Source organism: Vidua chalybeata, chromosome Z (assembly GCF_026979565.1).
Source record: "Vidua chalybeata isolate OUT-0048 chromosome Z, bVidCha1 merged haplotype, whole genome shotgun sequence".
NCBI classification, from domain to species: Eukaryota; Metazoa; Chordata; class Aves; order Passeriformes; family Viduidae; genus Vidua; species Vidua chalybeata.
Genome location: NC_071570.1, coordinates 46,088,616 through 46,114,173, shown reverse-complemented (window position 1 = coordinate 46,114,173; position 25,558 = coordinate 46,088,616). Strand labels below are relative to the sequence as shown.

The following is a 25,558-nucleotide window of genomic DNA, read 5'->3' as shown; positions in this document are numbered from 1 at the left end:
CTTGCTGACTATAAAGCCTTTACAAGTACAGGGGTTTGGCATGACTCCAACAGTGGTTGCTAAGCTGCACATTCTTCCTCAAATACAGCAGCTGGGAAACAGCTGCCCGAGCAGAGCACACGGACCCATTTGTCTCCTTCCTCTTCAAAAGATCTCCCACAGTCCTCACAGGCAATGGACATGTGGGAGGATACCTGCTCAAGGGCTCTTCCCAGGAAATTATGTATTGAAGGCCATAATGCACTCCTGAAGGTGCAAAAACCTGACAGGAAGTAGTGCCCATGTCTTGCTAGTGAGCATCCTTAGATGCAGCTTTCTCTGTTCTGCTACTGGAACAGAAAAACAATGAACTAAGTAATTCTCTAACAGAGAAAAAAATATGCCAGAGAAAACAGACTGAAATAAAGCATTTGCAAACACTTTCTCCAGCCATGTTCTCAACTACTTTCAGTTGCTTCCTGAGATAAAACAGTCCCACAAGGTCCCCAGAAATGTCTGTGTCTTTTTCCCTGGTCCTTCTAAATTTATCCAGTTTCCTCTATCGTCTGCACACCGAAACTCTTGGCACAAACGTATGGAGCCCTTACTGCCCATCAGCTGGGAAAGTTCTGTTTTAAGGCAATAAAATCTGAATTTAGCAAATACTTTTTTCTCCTCACTTATAATCAAGCAAGCTGAGCACATGGATAAGGCACTTCAAGAGTGTTACAGCCAGGGCCAGGAGATGGCATTTGTTTTGATTCTGTGCAAAGTTCTGTCAACAGAGAGACAAAAGATTTTGAAAGAGAGCCAAAAGATCATTAGAAATCTCCATGCTTGTGGGGTGTTTCTCCCATGGCACAACCTGATAACTCCTTCACAGTTTTCAGATACCAGAAAGACTCCAGCTCCAGGCATCAGTTAAGCTTCTGAAGAATTTTCCAGTGCTTTGCAGAAATTTGATGCATATCATCCATCAGCGTCTGGGTTTTACCTACAACAGAAATAAGTTCAAAGACCCCTGTAACATTTCACTCAGATGGTTTATGTAAACTCCAGAAACCTTTGGCAAGTACCTATATTTTTACCATATGTACATAATGGCTGAAAGGATTTATTTTGTTTCAAAACAGCTTTCCCACTGCTATTTTTCCCAAGTCAGATAAGCCATGGCATGATCAAAAATATAAGAATATTTCTCCACTGGTGAACTCCTATTCTATGAGTCTCTTGTGCATGCACAGGTTTTGCACTTTGCTTGGCTTTCCTCCTATGGTTTCAATGATTCCCAGTTTTCATTTGATTAAAGCACAGAAGAGGTTAGAAACTATCCCTTTACTTTTTTTTCTCACTATTAGATGATGCATCTTTGAAAGAGCTTCATAATCTTCTTCTCCCAGTTCACAGATCTCATTTGCTGGTGCATGTACCACAGCAGCTTTTCTTCGTAATGTCTTTTCACCTCTGCCTCATTTTCCCTTTTCTTTGTGTGACAACAATGCACAGGGCCTGCTCTATACTGCCATGTGAGCACAGCAAGAAGAGCAAGCAGGTCATTCTGAATCACATAACTGATAATTCAAACCAACACCAGAGCAGGAGGGAGATGCAGAGGTGTGCCAAGCCAAATGCAATTCTGTTTCCAGGATGTCACAGGGCCATATCATAGGCAGAATAATGGAAACCCGTGAACCTGATTGGCATCATAGAAGTGCCTAGGAGTAACTGTGGTTCAGCTTATTAATCCTCAGAGGTTTGGGAGTTTCAAAAGAGGAGATGCTGTCATGAAAATGGTGTTACTGTGAATTCATCTTATCAGCATCACTAACCATTCAACATCTTTAGGGAAAGCCAGCTCTGCAGTGAAAGAACGCAAAAAAATTACCTAGAAACCCACATACTGAGCTATGGTTCTAGGGGAAGGTTGGAGATCTTGATATGTCTGTATGTGTACACTGGTCTTTTACAAAGGACAGGAAAGATCTGTGGTGCTCTTACAGCTCTTTTTCATTAACCTAGAAGAAAATGTCTTTGTTACTATGAGACCAACACTGCTGAAAACTGAACAGAAAATTACAAAATCAGTGGTAATAGCTTTGGAGAGGGTGGAATTTACAGCTTTACTTGTTAGAACTTCAGAAGCCTTTACGATCTGAAGACAAAGTTACTATATTTCTATTATATCAACAGAGAAATAATCACAAGGTGTTGAATATGAAATGCATCCCTAGGCCATAAGCCTTCCAAGGTGGCAATATTTTTTTCTGTCTGCAAGGCCTTTACTGTAATGAAGCCTTCACTCTATTCTTCACTCTATTAGTCACATGTAAAATGATAACTTTCTGATATTACTACTGATGATTGCACTAGGCTTTTGGCAATGTTCTGTACTATGAGAAAAGTTTAACATCCAATAACTGGGGCAAGAATTCACACAAGGTTTCACACAAGGTGTATTGTGTCCTGAGCAGAAACTGCTGGAGGCAGCCAGAAGAGCAAGAACAACTGAAGAAGTCAAGGGCAGATAGGATAAGCAGTTGTGATGGCCAAAGCTGAATGTAGAAAACTACTCTGGAGGCAGCTCTGCAATCAGGTAACCAAGGTATTTCTCCCAAGCATTTGTTTGCCTGTATACTGGGAGAGAATTAGCTATGCAAACAGAAGCTTGCACAACCATGGATCATTTTTTCTATCTGCCAGAATAGTTTGGCACCCATGAAACACAACCACAACCAGGGATAAATATCCATACCACTGTGAATCTATCATCAATTCTCCTCTGCTGAAGCTCCTGACTTTGATTTGAAAATTAAGAAAAATGACCCGACTGTTTTTATGTTGCTGCTTCTTTTATTTATATTTATTATTATTTTATTTTTAAATCAGTAACAAGGAGATGGAAATTCTTCTCATTTCTCCAGTTCAGCCAAAAATGAAAATACAGATACCTGTGTGCACTTCCCAAAAAGCAGCATTCTGTCAGTTCTCCCATTATCCCTGAATGGCTTTTTATTCCTCACCTAACTTCCTTCACAAAACTTTTGTCTTCACTCTTCTGCCACTCATAGCAGAGAGTTGAAAGCTCCTCTGTTCCTTTTTGCCCAGAGCTTTATAGGACAGTGAAGGTCCTATGTGGCCACCTCTCCCTCTGCTTTTCTTCCCAGCATGTTCTCAGGCAAATCTATATTTATCTGACCTGATTAACATGTCCAGACTCTGCTGCTGACTGGGAACCTCTCTAGAGACAATCAGGTCACCAAGAGCCAGAGTCATGAGACCTGAGGAGTCACAGGCCTGCAAACACTATGTCTGTATTTGGCAAATTCACAGAGAATCTTCTAATCAACAGAGCTTATAGGTACATGGATAAACTGCAGGCACTAAGAACAGGTCACAGTCATGTTTGTGAAGGAAATATGTGCTTTACTAATTTATTTGTGTTCTTGGGATGGCCTGGTAAACATGCCAACTTGAAACAGTTTGGATGGCTTTCAACCCAGCCCTCAAGGGATACAACTCTACCATGGGATGGCAGGCTAAAGCCCTCATATAAGTGGCTAAAAGAGAAAAGATAAAGAACATGAGAAAGTGGGGGTTTATTTCAGCAGAGGAAAATCTCAAGAGAGGTGCGTATCAGTGACCTTTGGTGTTCAACACAGTCTCAAATAAGCTTGTAAAAGGTCAGAAGAGAAGCAGGGAGGCCAGAAACTTCACTAGCCTAATCACAGTTATCCAGACAGGAGCTGACTTTGCATATGTATCTGGTAATATCAAGTGACTAGACAATAAAAGAGCAGATTAAATTCTATGTGGATAAGCACAAAATTATGCATATGCATTGGGAAAATACTGCCATCAATTTAATATATAAAATGATGCTATCTGAGATAATAGTAACCCTTCAGGAATCGTATCTTAGTTGATGATACACCAAAAACACCAGTTCTGTACTATAGACCTATAGTTAGGTAAATACGTAACTACATAACTCTAGTCCAGATATAAACTACAACTTGCTTCCCTGATCTGTTAACTGTCATCACTGAATTCATTCCTTATGCACCAGCATAGCACAGCATCTTGGAAATGGCAGTACAGGATATGAAGGAAGTAGAATTAATACCTGAAGGAAGGAAGCATTTCCAGGTTAAACAACTCTTGGTGACACTGTGGTCACTCTTTGCAGCATGTTTTCCTAGGCCATATGCAAACCTATCTAATTATAGATTATAAAGCCTAGCATGCTGGAATAGTAGCACCTTACAAAATCAATAATGTCAAAAGGTAGACATAATTAAAAACAATATAATTATAATCCTGCCAAGAGCTGGCTCTGGCACACTGTAGGAAACAAACCAGAACAGAGCTGTTCCAGTGGGTTCATCAACATCCTAGCTAAGCTAAGCCAATTTCTAAATTTTGCTACTGCTTCAATCAAGTAATGCTATTTTCCTCTTACCTAAACTTTCCTCTAAAGAAAAAAAAATGCTCATTCCCATATAACCTCAAAATGCACAGGTCCCATGTCTTACAAGTAACTTTTGTTGTCCGATCACAGACCAAACTGTCTTCCCCCTTGCTATGCACCCCATTTTCACTAGAAGTTTCAAAGTTCTACACTTAGATTGTTTCAGTTTGTGCCAGAGACAGGTTTAAAGCAGAAGTGGATGCTGTGAGCAGATGAGGTCCTAAGATGTCTCTCTGTCTCTTATTTCCATTTTCAGTGCACTTTAAGCTGCCTTGTGTTAGTAGTGATGGACCAATCACAGCATATATTATCATAGCATGAGAGAGGCTGAAATCTTGACTTCTAGCTGAACTGGGGAAATTGCCTTTTCTCCCTCTTCGAGTTTCTACTTTCCCAAGGTGGGAAGGAAGCACATTCAAGTAAATCTTGTGAGTGTGATGGCAAATCAAATTCAGTTATCAGGAAGAAGAATCAGAACCCTGAAATGGCCAATATTCTGAAGCACCCTGTAGAATTATCAGTGAAATGCGTAGCTATTTGCCCTCATCCATAAAGTGCCCTGCACACACAGTGTGCAGTGAATCTGAGATTGCTGCATTAGGGTCCTTGTCAGGAAGGGGAGAATAGTTTCTTGGTTTTGCTAAATGAAATTCTTCCATGTTGACATGGCTATCAAGATTTCCAAGTAGCTTTCTCTCCACCTGCCCTTGCACAGCTCCAGGAGAACCATCCCAGGCAGCTCTCTCCAACTTCTTGGTCTCAGGAACCTCACACATGCAGATCAGAGCTGCTGGTGACTAATCAAAATGCTTGCAAGAGGGATCATACAGTTTGTGCCTCCAACTGCTGGGCTGCTGACCAAATGTCACTCTAGGTTACTTTGCTATTAACTCTTCTTTTGAAGAGTGTTCAATCTGTTACCTAATGAGACAGAGAAGCTGGCAGGCAGGCCTTGGGGCAGTTCGTCAGAAACCTCTTCCCAGCCTCTAGCTCACAGCTGATCCTGCAGACCTAATGAGTAACAACAGCAGACATGTCTCCATCAGGTGGAAATGGCTGCTTCGATAGGAGATGTTAATTAATGTCTTACAACAGCAACATCAGCAGTATGTGGGGAGGAGGAAGCCAAAGGGAAGGTGAAATGTAAAGCCAGCCAGAGCTCAGTGGAGCATTAGTGTCCAAGTCTTTGTCTGCCAGCCTGTAGGCCTTGGAGGGATTTCATTCTGTACCAACCCAAAGGGACACTGCTTTCTCGTGACAAAGGTTCTGTGGAGAATGTTCCTCCCCAGCTCTCCTCAAGTTTTTTTTCTATCCCCACTGTGATGAATTATGTGAAAACAACCTTCCTGTCTTCCTGGAGACAGAATGAGAGGGTGCTGGCATGCTCCACTGCAGATTGCTGCAGGTTTGGCCACACTGCTCAGCCAAGTCAGACATGAATTGTTCTGGTCAAAAGCTGTGTTGGGATTTCGGATGACATAAGACAAGGATCCATCAAGCAATAACCAAAAAGTGTGAAATACAGTGTTTCACTTAGAGCCATGCTACATGATTGGACTCCATCTGTAAAATCATAGTGCTATTCAAGGGAACTTGCTTCCAGATGTGTTACAGGGATATAATTTCCCCATAATTTTTATATTTAGTCTGTCACAGCAATACTCTTTCTTCCTCCAGCAGAGCTATCAGGAGCTCTACACTTGTCCCCCATTTAATCCTTACTGTGACCAAATTTTTTTATTAATTTCTCTTGTGAGAGAAAAAGGCTCCAAACAAAATAACTCAAAACTCTTCTTTACTCACACTACCGAGTACAGTAAACTTTGTAAGCAGTGATTGTGTCTGTCCCAAATTATTCAATCAAAAACTGAAATGATTTGTTCTTTCCAACTCTGAGCTTCTTTCTTTGTCTCTTGTCCAGGTGGAAATGAAGACAATGTGAGAATCCCATCCACTCTATTGCAAATTCCATAGAAGAACACTGAATAGAAGACAAGCACTATTCCTAACCAGAGAGAAAGATCTTATCTTTAAATCCATGAGCAGTATGTTTTGAAGTCCAGTATAACTTTTCTTAAAGAAAACCATGTATTTTTATCCATTTCTTACAGCCTGGCAGTAAAATAAAAATTATTTATTCTGATTCTCAGCCCTTCTAAGGTATATAATAGCAATAAATCATAGAAAAATAAGAAGTGCAAGTATCAAAATATGTAGTGGTGCTTTCCCCTGTATTGAATCACCAGCTTGACTTCCTTAGTCTTGATAGGCTAAAAAGTTTAATTAAAAAATAACATACTTATCAGACCACTTGCAGAAAACTCATTTTACCATGAATTTTGAGATAGAAACCGTCTCTCCTGGGGCAACTGTAACTCTTTTTTTTTTTTTTGACATGACATGTGGAGGCAGACTAAGCAAAGCGAAGGTATAAAGAAGTCAGACTAAAGAAGATAGCTAGGAAATGTGCAGTGACATACTCTGCATTAATAAAGCAATAAGACAATGGCTTGCACCCTCAAATAAAGTGAATACACAACAACTTTGCAGGAAAATAAACCTAGATTAATAAACTTTATTCTGCATTGAATTAAGAGGTATTAGAACATATCCCATAGCATTATGCAAAATAGATGTTTCTTGACTATTTGTAAGGATGGTTTTGCCTTTTCCTTTTTTATTATCCAAATTACATTACTGCAGTTTGACTTTCAGGCTGTGGCCTCCAAAATTAAGTAATGGAATTTAAGTGAGGAATAAAGTCATCGATCGGTGCTGAAGTAGTTTTGCTAATGTACTTTGGGAAATCCTGCCAGGTGGACTGGCTCGTAGCGTTAACCAAGGGCAGCCAGAGCAGCCAGCTGCCCTCACAGAGGCTCGGTCTTCGCTGTCAGCAGGTGCATGCCTCGCTCTTCACAGTGTGAAGAGGCTGGTCTGGGGTGTCAAAATACTGAGAAAGCACCTTGATTTTGTCAAAGGTAAATTTTATGGCAGCCCATATCGTTGCTGGGGACAGGTGGTGCAGCACAGGCACAGAATCACAGAATTGATTAGGTTGGAAAAGACCTCTGAGATCATCAAGCCCAACCTTTTGACCAATCAAGACTACTTTGACTTAGTACCATGTCCAGTTTTAGCTTAAACACTTCCAGAGATGGTGACTGCACCACCTTCCTGGGCAGCCCCTTCCAATGTCTAATCACCCTTTCTGTGAAGGGTGAAGAAGAAACTCCTCCTAATGTCCAACCAAAACATCCACTGGTGCAGCTTAAGACTGTGTCCTCCTGTTCTGTCACTTGCTGCCTGGGTGAAGAGGCTGGTCCCCACCTGGCTACAGCCTCTTTTCAGGGTGTTGTAGAGAGTGATAAGGTCAGCCCTAAGCCTCTTTTTCTCCAAAACACACACAGATTCCTCAGATTCTCCTTGTAAGACTTGTGTTTCAGACCCTTCACCAGCCCTGGTCTCTCTCCAGAGGGAGGAGCCTTGTGAGAAAACAGTCCTGTTCCAGCATTGAGGGGAAAGTCTGAAACTACAGGTTTCCCCAGGACCAGATACAAGAATTCCTGTATAAAAATATGCCTAGACCAGAAGTCTTAAATGCCTTGTGCACTGAAAATGCATCACACAAAGTAGGTTATATGGGAGTGAAAAGTTAAATGTGAGTCACTGCACTACCATTATATGTGTATTTAATTAAATACAGTACTCTCCCAAGAGGAGATATGAGTATTCTCATAAGAACTGTAAAAGATGGATATGTAGAAAGAAACATTGAAGATTATTGATATAACTAAAAGCTAGATTATTAACTTTCTCTTTTGGACCACCTTTTTGCTTAACAAAATATGTTTTATTTAGCAAAAAAATGATCCCAAATGGATGGATCATTTTTTTGGAACCTCAATATATTACTCAGAAATGCTTATATATTTTAGTTTGTCTAAATTTATAAAGCAGCTACAGACTGCCAAAAGAATTATATGTTTACTACTACAGCTCTGCTAGGAGATCCTCAGTAGCAGTTTATATTGGCAGGTCGGGAAATGTAGAAGAAATATTAACACTGAAAATATCTGGGTGGTGAGCTAGCTGTTTCAGCTGCCTCCCTAAAAGAAATCTAACACAAACTTTTGGTCAAATAACCTGTAACAATACTACAGCAGATTTGAATGAATGAAATTACCTGGACACCAAGACCAGAAAAAGCTGTTTGTGACAATACCTCAGTCTTTAGGACTGCTTTATCTTTCTACTTCTACATACCTAATGCTAACCAGCATGGACAGGGTCATGGGAGAAATCCATCAGCAGTGTCCATGCACATACTCCTCTCCCAGGTCACTTCTGTTAGAGGCTCTGACTGATGCACCCCTAAATCTTTGCAGCCACAGTGTGAAAAACACAGTCTGCATGGAATGAGGATGCAAATCTCTGCAATGGCAGAGAAGGAGTTTTACTCAGTTTTTCACCAGCACATTCCCACCAGCCAAGTCCCAGAGCTCTGCATGGTGACATTGGCATACAATGGCACTATGCTGCTGGGCAGCTGCACAGACACTCAAATCAAGGAACTGTTTCCTTCCAAAAACCTAAGTCAGTCAGTTTATCAAAGCATGTCATTACATAGAGCATATTTGTACAAAAGACAAGCTAAGGAGTGGAAAGGAAAAATGACATTTTTTCTACAATGTAGTGAACTTCAATAAGTTCCAAAAATTGCTGCTGAAAATTTAGTCTCAGAGAAATACATCTGGTGACTCCAAAGTTCAAATGCTGCACAAGGGCCAACCTGCCTGGTGTCTTCCTTCTAGTGATCATGTATCAGTTCTTTGCCATCAAGCTACAGGAAGAGACCAAACAGGCAGTGCACAGGGGCAACTATGGACATGACTATTTGGTATTTGATAATTTTGGAAAATGCTAAGGCTTACATCAGTGGTCCACAAGAGGAGAAGCTGTGAAATAAATGCTCCTGGGGCAGAGAGACTCTTTTTCTCTCTCTCTGAAGGAATCACTTCTAAGAGTTAAATCAACTTCTAAGAGTTAAATCAGTGTTTTATGCTTTGAAAATTTTCAAGTGCTCTCTTTTGTCTCACAGGTAATAGTACTGAACAGCAGCACCACCAGATCACCATGCAAAACATGAGAAACATCTTTAATTTTGCAGGTGTCAATCTCTCAGTAGCATTTCTGATTTTTTTTTTCAAAGAAGAAAAGGCTTTCCAGAAGAGATGTGATGCCTTAAGAGAACAACCTGGGCTTGAATGTCTTATCTTCTCTGTGTTGTACCTTCTGAAACACTAAAAGACATAGGCACTGCAAGAAGGAACCTGCCAAATTATCTGTGTTCTGGTAGAGGGTCTGAAGGGCAAGAAGCAAAGCAACCAGTGATTTAGTTCTGCCATTGCATGTTTTTGCTAAATCTTGAATAGAGGTGACCACCGCAGAGGGTTCAGAGTTGAAGTAGTGATGCAAAAAGGTTACTCACAGCCTTGGTGGTTGGGTCAGACACTCCATCCCACTGTCCCATCTGATTATCCATCTCCTTTGGAATTTGCCTTTATGGGAGCTGCAGAGCAGGCTTGACTTCTCATTCCTTTCAAACACTGCCACTTCCTGGTTGAACTGAACCAGTGCAGTTCTTAACTTATAAGAAAAGCTGGAATGTGGACTAGACATGGACTCCAGAAATTATCTTACATTACTGTAGGAGGCTGACATCTGAAGCAGGAGGAAGTCTGATAAAGTTTGTTTGTATATTGAGGAAAATTTCAGTAACTGTTTTGGGATCAGTTAGACTGGTCTCAAATCTTCCATTTACTCATCCTAACTAAATCTGCAGAGCAGCCACCAAGCTACAGTATGCTTCAAATGTCCCCTGCTAACTCCCTGGAACAGATGGGAGATTTTCTACTCTTAAAAAGCTAATGTATTACTCGATTAGCCCCCTGAATTTTATGTATTCCTACTATATTATCATAATTTCAAATATTCCTTTGGAAAAATAAATAAAATTTTTAACTATAAAATATGCAAGAATTTCTGCTGGTTTCTCATAGCTGAGTTTATTGCAAACATCTCAAATGAAAGTTTCTGAGGGCCAACAGTTAATTTGCTTCAGATATTAGCTATAAAATCTCACAGAATCCTGCAGTCCTCAAGTGTCTCTCTAAGGCAGGCAATGGTCAGCTGCAGGCTTAAAAAAGAAACATTTGAATATGAAGGCACACTATGAATATTTAATCACTTGCATACATTGGTTTTAAGGGTACCACAAATATTTGGAGAACATCATCTCTGTCTTTCTCCAAATGTAAGACAGGTGGTGCTAATGAAACTGCAGTGGGTGGGTTTTAAAAATACCTCCCTGCAGAGATTTTTAGGAATGGTTGATGTGACTCTCATGCAGCTTTCCTCCAGTACTATTTATAACCAGCCCAGCCATCTGAGGTGCCCTTGAAATATTTCATTATGTCAGCATATAACATTCTGCATACACTGCTGGTTCCCTCTAGTGCAAAGCAGTTGAAAGAATTGTCCTGCAAAGAGCTTTAGGTTATGTTCCAGAAAGCTGATGAAAGCCTGGAAGGACCTCCAAAATGATCCAGACCTCCATGACTAACCTGACTTAGACTTACAATCTGTTTCTATTGAAAATCTGGAAAAGGTCTGCTTTACCAAAGTACTTCCGAACTTACTGCCAAACTCACCATGAGAGCTCTGCTTGTCCTGTCCCCAGGCCCCTTCATTTTGTCCAATAATCCAATACTTCCATCAGTGAGCCAAATCTATTGAAGTACCTTCATGCCCACAGATTGCACATAAAAAGCATGGCTGGATGAGGGAAGTTTTACAAAATGGTTAAGAGAAATGCAAGGCTGACCAGGATGAAGAAAAGATATCAAAGAGCACATAAACTAAACTCAGCTTTTTTTGCACTCCCTGGACTAGGATATGCTCTGCAGAACCCGCAATTAGTTCAAGAAAATTGACTTTTGAAAGCACAAGCATGGACATATCCCCAAAATGTAAGCCAGAAGGAGGCATAGCATAAAAAAAGCCATTACTTTAAGTGCTCTCTAAATGTCAGTCCTCCTTCGCGCAACATTTCACAACAGTCCACCCCTGACTGTGACCCCACTTCCAGTCTGTCTAGAAAACCTCTAGAATGCCTGCTTTGAAAAGGCATCAGACAGATGCCACACTGCTGTTATTGCACTCAAAGCCTATGGGCAGCTCGGCCCATTCTTGCCCTGAAGAAATATATTCCATCCCCAGCAAAGCTGAACAGCTGAGGAGAGGAATCTGTGCAAAGCACTTAACAAACCTCATGATGATCACCTAAAAAGGCTTTCCAGGAAGAATTGATTTTCCTGCCAAGGTGAGCACTGCCACCCCACTGCAAGAGATGGGAAGTATTTAACATAGGTATGCTTGATAGTGATAAAAGTAATAGTCTTCTTCTCTTCTACAAATTAGTGGTGGGCTTTAAAGAGAGTTTATTCAAAATGCCTTGGAAAATTCATAAATGCACAAAGTCTGACTGCAGCTGAGCTGAGATGCGCCTCATTGTCCTTTAAGGATAGCTTGCAGCAGTGGTCATCCCATCCAGTCTCTCCAAAAAGAGAAGCAAGAAAGATCTGCAACCAGCTCTTGTCTACTACTCCTCCTCTACACTGCACATTCACAGCAGCAAAACTGAATCACTTTTGCACCAGGATGATTTATTTTTAGGCTTTATTTAATTCTGACACAGGGACACAGTGGCAGGAAAATTAATGACTATTGAGGAGCCTTGTCCAACCCCTCTGAGGGCTGTCCCAGGAGAAACATCAGCCCAATGTTCAGGTGTCATACCCACCCTCATGAGTCATTCAGCAGCAGCTCTCCAGATCAGGTGTCTGAGGGGGTTTGCTGTCTAGGGCTTTGAGATGTTTTATGAAGTGCAGGGGAAAAGCAGTTCTGGATGGTACATGACTTATTATGGGATGTTTAGGGGAGGAAACAAAGGCAGGAAAAGGGAGAGGCTTAGTTGATTGGAGGCATGAAAAAACCCATAAGAAAACAGAGCTGTAAAAGGATTTAAAAGGACCAGGTTTGTGTAAATAGTCAGCTTGTCAGTACCTATGCCTTACTGTGCCGTGTACCTGGTGTGCATCTGTCTCATCTTTCACAGTGAACTCCTTTCCACTCCCTTCCTGCATAGGGGCACTCAGCTATGTGTGCAGGTATCTGGGGGATGGTGAGTGATGTGTACGTGCTGCTCGGTACCAGGAGCTGGAATGGAGCTGTGGTCTCCAAGACATGTATGCCCAAGCAACAGCAACTGGGGAGACTGGGATTTGGTGTCCAGCTATTGGACAGGCAGGGGACTGAGTCCAGTCCACCTTGTACTGAGTAAATGCTTTCCCTGAATGACTACAGCTGAAGCTCAGAGGCCCCAGCACACACAAGCACACACAGCTACATGTTCTGCTACCGGTGCCAGTTCCGAGCTTTTGTTTGTCTTTGGTTTTTAGAAAAAAGTGCCTGTTTTTCTCAAAACTCTGCTCTTCCTTAACAAATGCACTTCTGCAAGTAGTGTGCTGTTCAGCATTTGATTTTTTGCTACACATTATGCATGACATAATTTTTTGCTACACATTATGCTCTGAAACAAGCTGCAAATGGCTAGCAAGGAACAGTTTTCAAATAGACCCATTGCACAGTAAGACAAAAAACACATGCATGAGTGTCAAGGAAAGCCCATGAAACTCAGCTTTCATGTCTGTCAAGAAGTTGGGTCTATAAACAGTGGAGAATAGAGAGGCTTCAGAAGAGGCTTCCTGAATTATAATTCTAGTGGTAAAAGAGATGTGTTAGCATACAGCCCAGTGTACAGTGACAAAGTCAGCTGTCCCTAGTGCATCACATTATCTGCAGCCATCATCTACCCCATCCACTCCTCTGAGATCTGTAGATCTCTAGACCTTGTAGTTATAAGGGAATCTCTAACTGCTTCTATGCTGCAGTTCAGAGAATGGATCCACCATTGCCTTGGCCCAATTGTTTGCTTTGAGGGTGGTCAGCTGAGCAATCCAACACTGCCCTGCTACCATTAATAATCACTGAAATGAACCAGACCAAAAAAGCACTTGGAAAGGAGCTGCCATAGTGTGATACAAAATGCCCTAAAGTGAAACAAAAGAAGTAAGGGAAAACCAACTAAGGAGTGATTTGATAAAGAAAGAAAAACTGCAGCTAAATCAGGAAAATCCAGTTGTAAAATAATCAGAGCCATTTCTGGACTCCAAGACCAAGAAGACTAACAGAAGTGGAATGAGCAAAGAGCTTGAACATGTAAGTATAAAATTTTGAGGTCTTAGAATGCCAAGTTGTGCCTGCTTTCATGTTGAAATCTTGCAGACATGTGCTCCTAAAGCTCCTGTGAGTACCTACCAGCAGATGGGTGGGATCTAGCTGACACTGGCTCTGGATCAGAACTAAGTTTAAAATAGCTGCATGCATCTCTGATAAAACTGATCTGAGAGGGCAGATGGATGATAGATGGACCATTAACTTCTCAGTTAATGACTGCACCCTAGCTGTCACTTTGATGGTGGGCATACCCATTTGCTCAAAAATATGCCTTCTTTTGCCTGAGGCTGTCTGGCTGGTAGCTGTCCATAAAGCTATATGCTTGTCTTTGGCTGCCCCTCTTGCTACTTCCAGGGCTTACCCCTCCCACTGGCTGTTTGACCACCTCAGAAGTGATCCGACGACCCTGGAATACCCCAGGGCACAATTTCTTCTCCCCTAGCTGTGACTGGCCACCTTGGAGCCTCCTTTCTAAACAAGGACCTGATTCCCTCACAGCCACAGGACTCAGTAAGGGCCTTCTTGCACAGCTTCTGTACTGGGGCTGCTAGGTCATCAGGAATTGTGCAGGGACACCGGCCCAGCACCTCCAACGTGCAACAAGACATTAAGTGGTACGCGACACAGAATCCAAAGCAACCTCATGTACTGAAACAGGCATTTCCCAATCATCTCTCTTTTCCTTTGTGTCTTTTTCCAAGTACTTTGCACCCAGAAGTGTATAGACTTCTCAGACATCCCAAGTAACCCCTGCAAAGCCTATATTTTTTCTGTTATCTAAGCACAAACTTCACTGTTTCATAGTCAGCTTACCCTTCTGGATGACCTTCAGAATCTCCTGCAGAATTCCATTATTTTCTTTGACTTTAAATTAAACCTATCTTCAATTATGTAACAATGGCTGTCCTTTCAGATCCACAGCCACAATAATTACATTTTGTATGCTGCAGGCATTTAGTGTGTTAGTCTAAACACAGTTCTTACCTTTCCATGGATAATGATTGATTAGTAATAAAATCAGCCTCCTCTCCAATTCCAGCACAAAATCCAGAAAACAGTAGACAATTTTTAATATCATGAATACCTGTGTCTGTAGAACCTGATATTAAGAAAAAGACTACAAAAAGTGCTTCATCATTAAGTCTGCTTATCAAAAGCTCTTCTGAACACCTGAAAACTATGTGCAGGATGGATTGCGAGCAGCCCAGCTTGATATCCATAAAAAGGAAGGCAAAACCTGTGCAAAAGTGTGGAGAAGAAAGAGAAGGGCAGAATCTCTGACCTTTGCCTTCCCTCACCCACCATCGACTGTTGCAAGACACCTCGAGGCCTCCAGGAGCCGATGCTGCCAGCTTGAGTAGAACCCTCTGATCCTTCTTCCTTGGATCCAAGTCACAAGCGAGTTGTGGAAACCCCCCATCTCCCTGCTCCTGCCTTTTGTGGTGAGAGCACTGTGAGTGGACCAAGGCTTGACTATGGGGATCAGGCACCGTGCCTGCATTTTGAAGGATGGGTGGCTGCTTTCCAGCTAAGCTGCTCTTGAGATTGGAGACGGCAAATAAGACACTCCAAATGGCAGAAATTAAGGGAAAAAAAAGGCACAAACTGCTTCATCCCAATCTGGTATCAGTGGCAAGAAAAGGTAGCAACAGTGTGGTGGTGAGCTATACTATGCTTTTTAAAGTAACCTTAGCTTTTTCTAACTTTTCTCTTCTTTCTCTTCGCCTCTTTACTGTTAAATAAAATATATCAAATTTTTTTGGTGTCAGTGTCTAACCTCATTTTCATTTTATTCTTGTTTCTGGGAATAACTGAACCTTTGAGTTTGTCCTGCTTTATTCACTGAGTTTTCTTTGCTCCTCCATGACAGGGGCGGATTGTAATAGCACCAACAGAACTGGCTCCTGCTCCTAGTGTGAAGCAGGAAGCTGAACTGTCACCTCCATCACTTACAACATGATGTGCAACATCAAGTGGGGTATAGATCAGAGTAACTGAACAGGGAAAGATGGAGAAATGAGGCCTTGTCATATCCAGCAGGAACAGCTCCCACACTGCAGCAACAAAGGCAGTCAACCCACCAAGGCCAGTGAAGCAAGACGATGAGGCCCAAGGCAAGTTGAAAGCATACTTTCTTAAGAAGGACCCTCAGAGATCAGACAAACAGTACCAATCAGCTATGAAAAATGCTGAAGGTGGGACCCATCTACTATTTCAGATCTGAGAACTTTCTTGAAGGCAATGTGAGGTTCCCCAGGCGCCCATCACAGCCCTATGAGCAACTCGTGGCACCTGCTTAGCCTCCAGCCATTCTGATTAAAACCAGCAAAATTACTTGTGAGGCCTTGTGAGCCTGAATAGACAACCTGAAACAGAGATTTTTGGAGTTCACTTAAGTTAACAAAATGAATTAAGCATTTATATTCTAGCTTGTAGATTTATGTGCTAAATTTTAACCTTTTAATTAAGAAACCTCTGCCATGGTACAAAGGGCATAAGAAAATGCAAATTTCTGAAGCTTCTTGCATAAAGAACAATACCGAAAGGACCGAAGATGCAAAGAACCCAGATAAAGAGGCTCCTGTGTTCCCATGCCTACCGAGACTGACAGACATACTCAGATAAGCACCAAAGCACCAAAAGGGCATGAACAAAGGAGGAAAGTTCAAAAGTTCATCTGAGAAGAAGACCCCAATCTTCAGCCTCAAGAGACCACCAGAGACCCCTGCCAGACCACCATGGCAAACCACGCATGCCTAGAAGGGCGTGGACCTATTTAGCATGAGAGGTGAGGACAGGCAGGGCCAGGGGTTGAATATGCATAGAAAAATTGTGTAATGTATTGTATATGGAACACCTTTGGGAATAAAGGTGTGGGTCAGACTGAGGCTCGGTGCACAAGTTTTTGGAGAGCTATCTCACTTGTGCTGGGCACCGACAATACATAATCACTTCATAACTACTCCAGGTTGTGGAGTCTATTTATTTATTCCGTGTATCACTTCAAACCTTGTCTGTAAAGGATATTCTAATCTCAAAAAGCTCTTGAAGAGAGAAAAGTTGAAGCAGTCCCTGTCATATCAGAATTCACAGACTTGGGACTGCTTGTTTTCTAGGGAAAGAGGAGACAGTCATCAGAATGAGGAGCCTGTTTTCTCTTGAGTCACAACACAGAGGATCTGTTGAGGTGCCAGTGGCAGAGGATCCAGAAGCAACTCATCGTCTGCGTTTCAAATCAGCACTGACCATTTTTAAGCAATGCCCACTGCAATAGCTGCAATAAAATCTAGAGAGATGCTCAAAGCTGAGCATTTCAGCTGAAATCATCAAATTTCAGATGTTGCAGTTGCAGTCTGCCACACTGACACAAAGCAGAGAAAGGAATCTTTTCCAGGTGTGAGAGCAGTCCAAGGGATACATTCTACCTGGTATCAATATTCACTCTTGTACTAGTCTATTTCCAGGCACTTCTGTAAAACAGCAAAATGCATTTAAACAATAATCCAAGTAATGCTAATACAATCCACTGCAGCTAGTTACAAAGGCATTGCTCAAATGGGAAAACAGAAGCATTTGGACAATACGTTGTATTACAAAATACACCAAAGCAGAACTTCTGCTCTGCACCCCGCTGAGAACCAGTAGAAAAGACCATAAGTAGAGACATTATTTACTGCATCAGCAGTCAGTACTGTTCCCAACAGCAATGGAAACTGTCATATGGTGCAGCCTTGGACCACCCAGAATCACAGCCATTGTGTTCTCTTGGAAGAAGGATTCAGGCAAGGGACAGTGAACTTTGCATCAAAGAAGAAAACAAACAAATAGCCTTAAAGAATTTAATGAGATCGAAGTTTCACTTTCTTCAGGTGTGTCAACAATTGCAAATTACAAACAGGGGCAGGAAACAACCAACAAGGCTTTAACAGCAACATCTCACAGAAATCACCCCATCAGTCTTCAGACTGAAGCCAGTGGCTTTCATTGTTGTTCTTATTTCCATGGACACAACAACATGCAATCATTAGACAAAACACACAAAGTTGGACAGATATGTCCAATTCAAGCCCTTCAGTAAAACACCTCTACATAGTGACAAGTGCAAGCGTATTGCCATGTGAAAGACCAGACATATTTATACAGACATGGACCACATCTTCTTTTCAGCAGCCAAATCTCTCAGACTATGCTTGTAAACCTTTTGTTCCACTAATGCCAGATCATAGCTTGACTTTCTCAAAGGAAAATGAATCAAAAGGAAGCCTAAAAAATCGAGAATATAAAAAGCTAAAACGAGGATGATGCTGGAAATTAAAGATGCGCAGGGACTTGTTATGGAGGTACACAGGGATTTGCACTGCAATATACCTCTATTCATATGCGGCACTGGATTAAGCCTAACTTGAGTTGTGACCAATTGAATCCTGAGTGACTATGTCTACATCTGGGTTTAAACAGCTGAATTTATCTATCTTAAAATGCACATATTCAATTGATATGGATTTCTTCTCTGATTGCTCTAATCCCAAAGAAGCTATTGCACAAAAAGAGGTAGTACACTCAAAGTAATGATTTTTTTATGGCAGAATAGTCAATCAGCAAAATAAGAAAATATCAGTTACATATAAAATAAGAAATACCAGTAAAAACTTTTTCATATTGTATTTCCTCTGGGGAAAAAAATGTAGTTAGCTCCCACTGCCTGCAGGGCAGGTTTATGCTTTCAGGGCTAGCAAACACAACTGTTAGCACAATTTCTTTTTGTGATGCTTGGGAATTTCAGTCAAATAGGAGAAGTTTTTACTCTTTATTTATTTATTTATTCATTAGACTAACCCTATGTTCAGGAAAGGGAGGGAGCCAAGCCCAGCACTGGTTACTTCACATATAGATGGAAGCAACCAGTAGTACAAAGTTCAAGTAAGTATTAAATGCACTTATATAATAAAGGCATGGAGGACTTCCAAAATGTAACACTTGCTGAATTAGTGCTAATTTTCATTCAATTTTAAGTGACTATACACAAGCAAAGGGACTTTTCTGCAGTTAGTCTCTCATACTGATATTTAAATGAAGCTAGTAAGTGGTAAATGCCTAATTTCCTCACAATTTCCACACAAAAAAAGGACAATTATGCATGGGTAATACCAGTGCAAATAAGAAATGTGTGTATGAATAAAACTGACTTCAAAGCAGCCCCGAGTTGCTGGCAGTTCCTAAGAAGCCAAGAGCATAAGTAAAGATACTGTCCTCTCAGCATGTAGAGCAGTTCACAAGCTAAACATCTGCATTACTGTAATGCAGATGCTGCATGTAATGCAGATGCTGCAAGAAATTCAACTACTGTAGCATCTGTTTTGCATTGTTAATGTCTCAACCAGGGTAAGGTTAAGGTTGAAAGGAACACATACAAGTCAGGAAAGTACCTTTTTATCCAGGTACATAAAGACACCAGGATAATGCTGCTTTCCCTCTTGGTGACTGAAGCCACTTTATTTCCTATCTGGCAGTTACTTGACACACACTTGCCACAGACATTACAGTGGAGTAATACTTTAAGCCATCCTTCTGTTTTGAGTAAAAGGCAGATTTTATGACAATGCAATGCGACACCACCTCTGTTTCAGTCACACTGCATTTATTCAGTGATACAATGACTGTTAGCTCCTTATGTTTCCAGGAGAGAATGGGACAAAAACTTTCAGCCTCACAGCATTTCAGTTAGTTTCTCTGCTTTTATTAACAAGCATATAATATTCATTGGCAAAACACTGGATACAAGCTTCACTATCATAAAATCAAAACATTAAGCATTAATCCCCAAAAGGCTTATTCAGACAAAACTAGCCACCAGTAGTACAGAAATTACACAGCAACACAAAGCATAAAAAATTGTAAACTTTTAAATGAAGCTAAGCCAAAAATATGGTTTTACACTCTGACGGTTACAGAATCTTTATTATGCCATATATGAGGATAAAAGGCTTAGTGGCTGTACTGGCTAATTGTCCCTTAACTGCAAAATGATCCTGTTTGCAGAAGGAAAGAATAAAATTTCCTTTTGTTCAGATAAGTCACTTGAATTAAAGATTCCATCAAACCAATACTTTCTGTTTCAAACAGAAATAAAAAAATAGTTGAATATCAGTACTCAAAACTCAGGAGTTCTTCCTTCAGCCATACCTCTGTTTGAATGAATGACCCCACTGGTTTCTGTGGAACCATCCAGGTTATTAGTAAAGTTACCAATGTAAATGTTCATAGAATTGGACATTTAGTTCCTACCCTACCTCCAGGACATGGACAGGTCATTGTGGCTTCAAAAGATTTCCAAAACACTCTGAGTAGGATAAAATACGGAACAAATGGTAGAATCATACCTTTAATTTGTATACAAATAAACAGGTAAAACATTACCTGTTGAATTGCTACAAGACTCAAGTTCCTAAGTAATTTTTGTCCTGACTGCAATTTCTGATGAGCGCAGAGATTGAAGCATTGTTCCATGTTCTTTAGTGTTGTTCTCTGCAGCTTTTTGTTCAAAAACGGATCTCAAGATCCAAGTAACAACTAATTATATCTTATGTAGGGAGACTTGTGTGTGGAACAAGTTCTGTTACCAGCTTTAGGCAGACTAACTAAAATTGCATTAATGGTTTCAGTGAAACATCCAAACTGAAGTGATTACCTGAGGAAAAGTAGAAACTTGATTTTTCTGTTCAGTAAAGCCTTCTGTACAAAATGTGTATCTAAGATTCATCTCACTGATGTACAGACTGGTTGGCTTTTTCCTATTATATTTATCTCAATGTAATATGCAGAATGCTGTAAAATAGCAAGTTATATTTATCATCTAGTAGAAAAAAAAAATCTGTAAAACCTGTAAATCCCCTAGGACTGTGTTGTTATAAAGACAGTAAGAGCCAGATAAGCTTTCAAAGGCTCATAGCCTATTGGAAAAAATAGCACCATCATAGCTGTAGTCTGATGTTTTTTACGGTCCCATATCTCCTGAGTGACAGTGTTGTGTATACTATTGCACAACCAGTAGAAAAAATATTCCCAGGTGTGACAGTACACAAATATACCAGACCTAACAATGGCACAAAACATTTTCAGATAGGCTGCAAGTCTTGTTGATTGCTTCTACAATTCACATTAAGGTTTCTTGCAAGATCGTTTATTTTAAAATATTGCTGACAGATAGTTCTTGTACTTACAGAAATTTTAAATCCCCCATTTCACTCTTGGAATATAAATTGGAACAAAGCATAAAACACACACGCCCACCCCCAAATAACAGCCCCAAATAAAACTCCATTTGAACAAGTGAGAAAAGCCATCTACATTCCTTTTAAATGTAATGGTAAATAGATGCTACATTTAAACATACAATTTAAACATAAGCCTAATAAATGCATGTTTCAAACCTATTGCACAAAAGCATAAGTAATGCTCTTTATCCATACAAAACAAAAACATACAAATGAAAGCTAGCCAAACTCAATGTAAAAGGAAGAAGCTTGTAAAAACATCTTACAATTTCCATTTATATGTAAATAAAGCTGGACCACTAAAACCAAAGATACTGGGATGGTAAAATAAGACAGAAGGCTTAAAATAGAATAAATAATTTTATAAAGTTAAAATTTAAACCCCCAAATCTTATTTAAATTCAATATTATATATTCTATCTGAATTCTTTATTTTTAATGAAAGTATACTTAATGAGACTCTAAGCCCAGGTGATTCATCAGTCTCACTGCTGCTGAGGATAATGCAACAAGATACTTCCTTACTGCAACTCTTTACCAGCATAAGAAATTGTAAAAACTACTTCACAGTAATGGCATCTTCACAAAACCCAAAATCAACTACCATGACCTCATCAGGACTAAGAAATATCTATGGCCAAGTCCAAATTTCAGTTCAATTTTCAATAGTATCAGGGTTACTTTACCCAATATAATCTTGATATAAATTGTCTCATAAGTGTCACAGAAATTAAACAAGGCTCTGACCCAAAGAGGACCTCACTCTACACTGTAGTCTTTTAGTGAGACTAATGTATGGTACAGATACAGTCACACCATTCCTGAGGGCAATTTTTGTAGTGAAGATGTTATCACATGTGATTTAGAAAAACAACTGAGTAACTCTGGGGTTTTTTGTTGGTTTGGGGGTTTTTTGTTTGGTTTTCTTTTTTTTTTTGTTTTTTTTTTTTTTTTTTTTTTTTTTTTTTTGTTTTTTTGGGGTTTTTTTTGTTTTGTTTTGTTTTGTTTGTTTTTCTGGGTTTTTTTCTGTTTTTTTTTTTTTTTTTACTGGTGTGTTTTTATCAGATTAAACACATTGCAAAAGCAGTTACACACAATTACAAGCAAAAACCCCAGCTATAGGTATTAATACTGGCTTGAATTTATGTATCCATATAAACAGAGTTTTCTATATACTGATAGCACCATAACAAATTCAAGTGATTCTAAATATGGTTATAAACTTATACGTTTTGTATTTTAAGTTGTTACAGCAAGAGATAGATTTGAAAGGCTTCTGAATTTGTGTGTTCGTAATTAATTTCTCAGTTGCTCAAGTACACAAGAAAGAAATGAAATCCCAAAGTACTTTAACAGCACTGCATCAATATCTAGTCATACAAAAGTTTTCTGCAGTACACACACTTGAGGTAGACAGATCTCATTTATATGTATATATAATTTTGTTTGTGTGTGTGTGTGTGTATATATATATATATATATATATTCTCATTAAGGTGGTTAATCAGAATGCTGTCTGGCAGCTTTAGTTTAATGTCTACATCAGGTGCAGCCACTGCGTGTATACTCTGGGTGCAGAGAGCTGGGACCCTTACAGTCCTGTCCACATTCTCAGGACCTCAGTGGCAAAGCCAGACTCTTACTTACACTAGAACAGTAACAATCACGTAAGAAACAGCTCCAGAGAGGCCCAGTATATCAGCTTGTGTACACATCCATACCACCTGCATAGACTGCTTTCATGAAAAGTTTTAGAAATGGTAGACAGATGATCTTGTTTGTTCTTTTCTGCCAGATCAAGTAAAGACAGAAAAAAAGCTGAAAATACAGAAACAGCAAGACAAAAATCAGAGCCAAATTTGATTCCATGAATCACAGACATGCACACGAACACCACACAAGAACCAGATGTGGAGTTCTGTGTAACCTAAACATTCAAATGCAGTTATCTTAGACTTTCACCCGCAAGGACAGCAGCATGTGTGGCCTTTGTGTGGCTCTCCTTTCCAACTCCGCAACTCAGGAGGCTCCCTTTCATTCTCTGCTCACATAGTTTTGTTTTTTTTTTTTCATTTCCTTCCTACTCACATCTGTGACTGTAATCAAAAAGGAGCCCTGTTGTCAAAGGTAAGCACAAGCAGCAGCAGAGCTGGGAAAGAAGAACTGAAGACTCCAGAGAGGAAATTAAGGGAAATGTGCTGAGGAAGGTACGCTTTGAAAACTCAAGAGGAAGAATACTTTAAATGCTTAGATAAATCTCTTATAGAATCACCTTCCGGTTACCAAGTAACACTTTCTAGCAGAAGAAGCAAAGGAGCACAGCAAGAGGAAGCAGGGCTTCTTGTCCTAAGAAAATTTATCAAAAAATAACAGGGTTTAATAATAGGAATAGCAACTAGCATTTTCAGCTGACAAGAAAACTCTCCCAAAAATTAGGTTAACTATTTCCAGCTGGCAGTAATACAGTGTTTTCAGTGACTTCACACCTGCACCAGACAAATGTTGTTACAATTGTACTGTGGATGATATATGGTGGATATAGCTTGCAGAAATCACTTTCAACTACAGTTTTTTAAAAGTCAATTCTTTCCAAAAGCCTTACAAAAAAAGTGCAGTGAGCCCTGCTAAGTGCCATTGAGGGTGCTTTCTATAACATACATAGTTACATGTGTATATAAATGTATGTACCCAAACATGTATTAATGTGTATTACCTAGCATCCATTAGGGCTGATGCAAGCAAAATTACTAGTTAAGGCCAAAAGGTGCTAAAATAATCTTGTCTTGACTCCCCTTCCTCCCCACCTTATGTAAGTTAGGAATTGCATTAAGAGCGCTATGGTTTCATAAGAAAACAGCTAAAGAAATTTAAAGCTGCCCGTAAGTTTTAATCAGTGAAACGAAAAATCTGCAATACTCCCAAAGTTGTCCAAGAGCCACTTTTTCAATAGCTAGTGATAGCAAATTTTCTCTAAATTAAAAACTGATTTCTGCAAGCCACAAATACAAAATAATTATTTATTTTTTAAGAAATTCACAAATCTAGCACTTGTGAGTATTTGTCATTACGTGGTGCAAATTATACCATACCAAAATATATATCACAGCACATTAAAATCAACTGAAACTATTTCTATTAGTCTTACCAAATTAGCACGTATACAGAAGTATCAAAACTTTATTAAAACACAAGGTGAGGAGAGCAATAACTGGGCAAAAATGACAAATTTACTGGTTTCCCAGATTTTCTTAAGTTCTCAATGCAGCATAATAAATTATCACCAGTCGCTGTATTATCAGGTTATGTTCAATGCTCTACAGAATAATTTGAATAAAGCCAATGCAATCAGGCACACTATATAAGACAATAACACTTTGCAAAAATATAGTTTTTAAAGATTTAGAATGCGAGAAGTAAATAAATGCAACTTGGTGTCAAAAGCAACATATTTATATCACCCCACAACACTCAAACTTTTTTCTGTGTGTAACTGTAAGAGACAAATCAGGCGGAGCTACATGGAACTGTGAAGTGTTTTCAGTATCTGTAAACTTAATGCTGGTAGTGTCATGCTGAGTTGAAACTTCTTTCTTCCATACAAAAAAAGTATAAATATTGTCTGCCCAGAAGTCTAGGTGACACATCGCTAGAAGAAATATTCAGGACAGCCCACTATGAAAGCCCTCCAGTCTTCCAAAATTATTCAGCTGGTTTGTGTCATGTGATTAGTGATGCACTAAGAAGGTGCCAGATGATAGTCTCTGCAAAAAGCTCTGTCCAGAAGGACAATAAAGTTCCCTTACAGCAAGTCCATTTTGGGTCTATAATGTAGCAGTAGAGGTGCTTTCTGCAAGACAGAAATACCAGTAAGTTAAGAAACAAATCTGGAACTAATCTGTTCAGTAGGGAAACTTCTGTGTCATAAACTAAAGCTTCAATTAAAGACAAGAACACTATCTGATCTGTCAAAAATTCACCAAGACAAAGAAAAGGTGCAACTTCATCTGTGGGACTCAAACAAGTGATAAAGAACCCTTTCCCCTTTATCTCAGGAGCAGATCTGTTTATCTTTGAAAACTCCTTGAAGTAAGAGATGTCTAGAAAGCAGCATTAGAGTATGTGGTACCTCACATTTAACAGCTCTCACTTGATTCCTCTTCTGTGAAAACATCTGTTGATTTTTTTACGAATAGGCAAACTTCTAACAACCACAACATCCTGCACCACGGACTTTGTGTCTCATAAAAACAACTACTTCAGCTTCTTTGTTCTGGACCTTCCATGTCTCAGTTCCATCTTACATCCACCACTTCTTTCACTTGGGGAGGCAGTTTACAGTTCTGCTTTCCACATGACTCACAATTACACAGATCTCTCACAGGTGAAGAGCAAAATGTACAGATGCACATTCAGTTTGATGCTCATGTCTGGTTCTCTTTGCTACACCACAAAACCCTAACGTTTGCATTATATCCTTTTA

The 25,558-nt window shown here is 39.9% G+C and overlaps 1 protein-coding gene across 8 annotated transcripts in view; it reads right to left on the bottom strand.

Moving 5' to 3' along the window:
* Positions 1 to 891: 891 nt before the first annotated feature.
* PCGF3 (polycomb group ring finger 3) overlaps positions 892 to 25,558 on the bottom strand; it is a 74,774-nt gene continuing 50,107 nt past the window's right edge. For 7 of the 8 annotated variants that reach the window (XM_053931551.1, XM_053931559.1, XM_053931555.1 and 4 more), the window contains one exon: positions 19,526 to 24,925. In XM_053931551.1, the coding sequence (XP_053787526.1) occupies positions 24,878 to 24,925 (48 nt within the window). In that variant the 3' untranslated portion in view covers positions 19,526 to 24,877. Of the gene's footprint in view, positions 974 to 19,525; positions 24,926 to 25,558 lie in introns of those variants that run through there. The other variant, XM_053931560.1, reaches the window with a different exon arrangement.